This window comes from Cariama cristata, unplaced genomic scaffold (assembly GCF_000690535.1).
Source record: "Cariama cristata isolate BGI_N322 unplaced genomic scaffold, ASM69053v1 scaffold12972, whole genome shotgun sequence".
NCBI classification, from domain to species: Eukaryota; Metazoa; Chordata; class Aves; order Cariamiformes; family Cariamidae; genus Cariama; species Cariama cristata.
This window is the reverse complement of record NW_009605626.1, coordinates 73,660-79,713: the sequence shown is the minus strand read 5'-3', so window position 1 is coordinate 79,713 and position 6,054 is coordinate 73,660. Positions and strand designations below refer to the sequence as shown.

Here is a 6,054-nt window from a genome sequence, read left to right as displayed (position 1 = left end):
TTAAACTGCCTGCTGATGACAAGTTTTCCACATCCCATTACAGAGAGTCTCACTGTATTAATTGCCCTTGTTAATAAACATCTGCACTGTACTCCAAGGATAAATTTGAGTAGCTTCAGCTTTTTGATCTTGTAATGTCTCAGTCTTCTCTTCTTATAAACCTTCTCCCCAGACAAGAATCAAATCATCCCTTGCACACTCATTACCCTTTGCTCCCTTGTTACAGACTCATGTAGGCTTAGACTCCTTCATTCTCTCAGTTTAAAGCAGGTTCCAAGCCCCTATGCCACCTTGTAATCCTTGAGACACCTTTGCCTTTTTGTCACTGGAAAATATTGTCACTGGAAATATGTACTGCAAAATATTTCACTGGGAGAAAAACCTGCTATTACAGTACTCAGCACTTTCACATTAAAATAAACTTCTATCCAGTTCTGTTCTGTGTTTCAGCTTTACCAGAAAAGGAGTTTCCTGCACATAATTGAGAAAGGTATCTTCAGAGTATGAATTAATTTATCTTGAGGGCACCCAGCAAGTTGTGTTATAATCCCACTTTTAGCTGAAGCACAGATAACATTGATGGTAAGTGTCATGCCAAAGGACATATTACAAGTCAATGGCAGATGCAGGAATAAATCCTGAAGTCTAATTGTAAGCCCCTTATCTTTGAGTACCTGAGAATAGGAGAAGGCCAGACCCGTAATGGAGAACATCACCTCCCCAGCTGATATTAATAAGTATTGTGGTAACTGCCAAGCCATATGGACGTTGTTGGCTTTGATGTCTTCTGACTTCCATGTCTTAACAGCACCTCCAGAAACCTAGCAGGAAAATAAAGGCACAGTGATTAGCTGCTGAAAGATCAGATCCTTATTAGCGTGGACAGCAACAGTGAATTTACCAACACAAAGTTTTAAGCAAAGGTGGAAGCAAAGATCCGCCCTGGAAACAAAACTATGGGTCTGACCCCTGCCATTTCCAAGCCTGTATGGGCTGATACCCACTGCACGGGGCAGAGGTGGCAGGATGGACACATTCCAACTCATTCATGTGCCACAAGCGTTGCCTAAGTTATTGCAAACCAACAAGTTGCCTTCTGTAGTGGGGCTGGGAAAAGCTTGTGTGCTACTCCTGCAGAGCCTGTGACCTGCTGCTGTCCCCAAGGCCAGAAGAGGACGAGAGGATAAATGCTCATTGCATCCATTTGGTCACTGCTCCCACTTCATCAGCACTGTACAACTCCCCTACAATAACAGTGACACCCAAACAAATCCAGTTCAAGACTACCAAGAGTCGCAGAGACTGCCTCGTATCAGATGTATTCAGATAGTTAGGGTAGCTGTATTCCTAATTCTTTTTGTTTGCTTTCCCAGGTGTAATTAATATTGCTTCTGATGCACAGAGGCTCAGAAGCAGAGGGAGATTTGACTAGTAGCCAGGAAAACATTAGGCTGAAATTACTTCAGGCAGAAAACCCCACGTTTAAGGAGAGTACTTGGGAAAATACAAGGGATGTTTATGAGATGTACTTAATCACCATGCAGGGAGGCAAATCAAGACACTGTATTTTAGCAGGCTAAAAGGGGTGAGACGAGAGTTGCGCGTTGCTCTTTAGCCCATAAAGAAGTGTCATAAGCACCATACTGTAACTGCACACTAAGGAAGGCTGGGTGGAAGGCAACATCCCCATGATTTAAGCATCACAGTTCAGCCACATTAGCAGACTAATATATCGCATTCTTGGTTCTTCCATATAACACTCCTGGCAGAGGAGTAGGGCTCAGTACAAATCACTGCAACAATTAAAAATGATCTTGGCCTGGAGCAAACTAACTCTCTACTGAAGGAGGAAACCACAGGGAGAGAGATGGAAAAACAGAGAGTCAAAAAGATTAAAGGACTAGCACAGGGTCCAAAAGGGCTGAGGGGCCGAGGTACAGAGCCACCCCTGAGCAGCCATGGTTACAGCAGGGACTGTTGTAGATGGGACCACAAACTGGAATCCTTGCCCACAGCGACATGGGACACATCTGTCTCAACTGGCCCCGACTCAGTTGCATTACCAGAGGGTCTGGGGCAATATTCTTAGTGTAATGTTCTTCCTGCAACTTCTCTACTTGGTTTCTCACCTGGTGGGAGAGGCTTGCAGCCATGGAGGAAGGGTCTGGCCAACATCACTTCAAGTGTGTGTTTTATGTACATAAATCTCTGCACTCACAGATGGCAGCATCTGCCTGTTCCATCCAAGACTGTGCATCCCACTCCAGCTAGTGGAGTTTAAAAAAGTGCCAGGTGCTTTGCAGCTATATTTTTCCCCCAACGTATTTGGACTCTGCAGACATGAACAGCTCCCATTAATTGCCCAACCGGGAGATGTTACTGCCAGGGAGTAGCTGACAGTACTTTGTTCTGCTCATCGCAACACAGTAGTCAAAGTCTCAGAGGGCAGCTTAGCAGTGTGTCCTGTCAGACCTGGTTTGTCTCTGTGCCTGTGCAGTGGAAAGGTTAAAATGGGAACTAAGCTGATCAACATTCATCTCTGTGGCTCCTGCCAGCTGGACTAGGGTTGGAGCAGCGTGCCTAAGAGGCTGGCAGGCAGAGAAAGGAATCCACCTCTCAGCAGTGCTCATACCCCATCAGAGCTAAGTTGTTCAGAAAACCATGCCTTGACTTTACACTAGGCTCCAAATGAGCTGTACAGGCAGTGAGAGGAAGAAAAACAGATGTGCAGTCTCACCAACCTCCTCCCTCAACGCTTTGTCCCTCTTCCCCCCACGCATAGTCCACAAGTCTTAATGATTTAAAGGCTGCTCATCTAAGTTAAACGTGAGGATCCAGCAGACTGTTTCTGCAGAGTTTTTCAGGTGTGAGGTACCACCAGGTACAGTATTTTAAAGACCACAAGTAGAGTCAGCTCTCGGCAGACTGTAATAGCTCTTTGCAGTGTGCTGGGTCGATGTTAACTGAACAAGGATGGCATGAGACCAGCAGAAATCATAGATCACATGATTTTCCATGGAGGATTTCCATCAAGGAAAAGATATTACTTCTTGTTTAGTCCATGAGATCTGACAAGATCACAGTGTAAGGTGAAATGAATACCCACCCACCTTGCTTATGTAGGTGCCAAAACCTTTTACTAATCCTGTATAACAGACTACCTTCAGATGGCTACTGCCCAGGTCTCACAGGGTGAAGAAAGCAAGCGAGAGTCACCAACATAAGAACAAAAGCACTGCCAGAGACTAGAACAGAAGGAGCTTGCTACCATCACAGGGACACTTACATTAGTGATCACAACCGTGTATGAAGCGCCAAAGTCGAGCAGCCCTAGCTCCAGGGTGAACTCTCCCATTTCAGTTATGCATTTTCCATTATTATACCTAGACAAAATGATGAAGTACAGTATTTCCCAGTTAGTCCCACAGACAAAGAGTACAGAGCAGAGCTGTCAAATATGCCCCTACAATGGAGCAGGGAGAACATATGATGTAAAGCTGCGGTAATGTTTATGTCAGACAATCACTAGAGTCCTTGCCATCTTTTCCTTCCAGAAACACTGAGGCACTGACTGGAGTTCACCTAATGACCTGGGCTACTGCTAACATTTTTTAATGGTTTCTGCTTCTTCCTAGCATTGATTCTTTTTTTTTTTTTTACTCCTCAGGTTTATTTCCCTTCCAAACTCTTCTCCACTCCTTCAGGAATGGCAGACCAGACAGTTTAGGCAGGCTTAACAGCCTTCAGGAAATCAGAGACATACAGTCACAAGCCACTTTGTTTGCTTTCAGTAGAGCAAATCAGCCTTCATATTTGTTCTTCTGATTTTGGATATGTGAGATGGCACAGAGGCTCAGCAGCATTGCCACAATGGCTGCTGCATCCGACTAAATTGCAGCAATAAATATTTTGGATGAAGCTGATGCAGAGAAAAGCCATGAAGCTTGTTTCGAAACATTGCAAATGCCAGAAATACCATACAAGATCCAACTCCAGTGCTGCCAAACCAAGGCCATATGGAGCCCCGTTCTAACAAGCCCACCCTGCAAAGCCATGTAATGTTACTTGATGTTGCCAGTCCACATACCAACACTTTGTAGTGTGAAATATGAATTGGCCTTTCCCTGAGAGTACCTTAACACTAACAGCTTGGGCCTGAGAGGATATCAAAATAGAGCAGGCATCAAATGGCAGAGAGGGCTTCATCATGTCCCACCTTACTCTGCTGACAGATGCACAGGAATGGCCAGTCTCTTCTCTCCAGGCCTCCACATAGTGTGAATAAAAGCTTCTGTGCACACACACGAGTGGCCTGGAGCATTTGCTCTGTGCAGAGCTGATAATTCTGCTTTTTTACAAACATCTGCCCCCACAACTAAATGCTAAGACAATAGTAATGAAGGTTCTGCTACTTGCTCAAGAAAAGCCCCATTGCATCCAAGGAAAGACCTCAGCAAGAACCTTCAGCACAGGAAGGGAAACTTACTCGTCCCTCTCTAGCAGCGAGTACTCAGAAGCACTGTAGTTTTTCTGAACAGCAATGAACCATTTGCTGTCAATAGTGAGGTTGACATCTTGGCTCAAACCATTAATGAATCTGCAAAGAAAGCATAATTCACTGAGTTGTCAGACAGGGCAGGAGAAGCATAATATCAGACACTTTAGAAGAAGTGTGTTCTCTCTCCCAAAGCATTTCTAATTCCATAAGGTTATGACAGTCTTTCCTGCAAGTTATCAAAATATTCGCCTGATTTGTTGCCCAGTTTTTCAATATAAGATTACTTTTCCCTGCTGTGTAATTTTACCTTCTTACTCTCTCTCCTGTGAAAAGTGACCCTCGCTTTTTGTGGGTTAGGACTTCCAGGCAATCTCTTCTCAGAGACCTTCAAAGATTAAAGTGAGTCCAGAGGAGGGCCCCAAAGATGATCAGAGGACTGGAGCACCTCTCCTGTGAAGACAGGCTGAGAGAGTTGGGGTTGTTCAGCCTGGAGAAGAGAAGGCTCTGGGGAGACCTTAGAGCAGCCTTCCAATACCTAAAGGGGCCTACAAGAAAGCTGGGGAGGAACTTTTTACAAGGACATTTAGTGATAGGACAAGGGGCAATGAAAATCCACCCTGAAAGGGGGTAGATTTAGATCAGATAAAAGGAAAAAATTCTTCATTGTGAGGGTGGTGAGGCACTGGAAGATGTTGCCCAGAGAAGTTGTGGATGCCTCATCCCTGGAAGCATTCAATGCCAGATTGGATGGGGCTTTGAGCAACCTGGTCTGGTGGAAGGTGTCCCTGCCCATGGCAGGGGGTTGGAACTAGGTGATCTTTAAGATCTCTTCCAGCCAAACCATTCTGTGATTCTATGATGATTGCTGTGTGGCTGTTTCAGAGGACAGAGCCCCAGCCTACCCCAGGAAACAATAAAGTTGTGTGTCCTGATGAGCGTGTGCACCATGCTGACATACTTTCCAGGGATTTTCTACCAGTGAGAAAGTTTTCTAGTAGATGAAGATATTTTCATCAAAACCAAAACTTTCATGGGAATGTCCAGGTTTGTTTTTTTTCACCCAGTGTTTATATGCTTTTTTATACACAAAAGACAGTTTCCTTTTGGCAATTCAAAAATTTTTAGCAAAACCAAACACTTTTCATTTGATCTATGTTTTAAAATATTTTGGGTTTCAGTTCTTAAAATGTGGGTGAAATCCCTGAAGATAGTAAAGTGCTTAACAAAAGTAACTTTTTAGTGGAAAAATAGTTCCTTCCTAGTGAAACCTCTTCACAAATTGTTGAAGGGAAAGTTTTGGGATTTTTGTCAAAAATGTTCACAGGAAAATAGAAAACATTCCTGACTGCAGGTACTGAGTCTCCAAGGTGGAGTTTAGACAGCAAAAGCCTTCACAAGCGCAGGGCTGTGAAGAGATACTGCTCTCCTGCTCCATCAACACAGGCTTTCAGATAATGGAGCTGGACATTGTTTTACACTATCTAAAGTTTTTGAGGGTTTTTTTGTTTGGTTAGTTTTAGGTTTGGAATTTTTTTTTTTAATTGCAGCTTGCCCAA

At 44.0% G+C, this 6,054-nt stretch overlaps 1 protein-coding gene across 1 annotated transcript in view; it reads right to left on the bottom strand.

Annotated features, from left to right (window-relative positions):
- Positions 1-6,054, bottom strand: part of SLC15A2 (solute carrier family 15 (oligopeptide transporter), member 2) — a 39,224-nt gene that overhangs the window by 1,544 nt on the left and 31,626 nt on the right. Inside the window, exons 18-20 of the mRNA XM_009696051.1 lie at positions 4,487-4,597; positions 3,287-3,383; positions 675-821 (exon numbers count right to left, since the gene is read on the bottom strand). Of these exons, the coding sequence (XP_009694353.1) occupies positions 675-821; positions 3,287-3,383; positions 4,487-4,597 (355 nt within the window). The remainder of the gene's footprint in view (positions 1-674; positions 822-3,286; positions 3,384-4,486; positions 4,598-6,054) is intronic.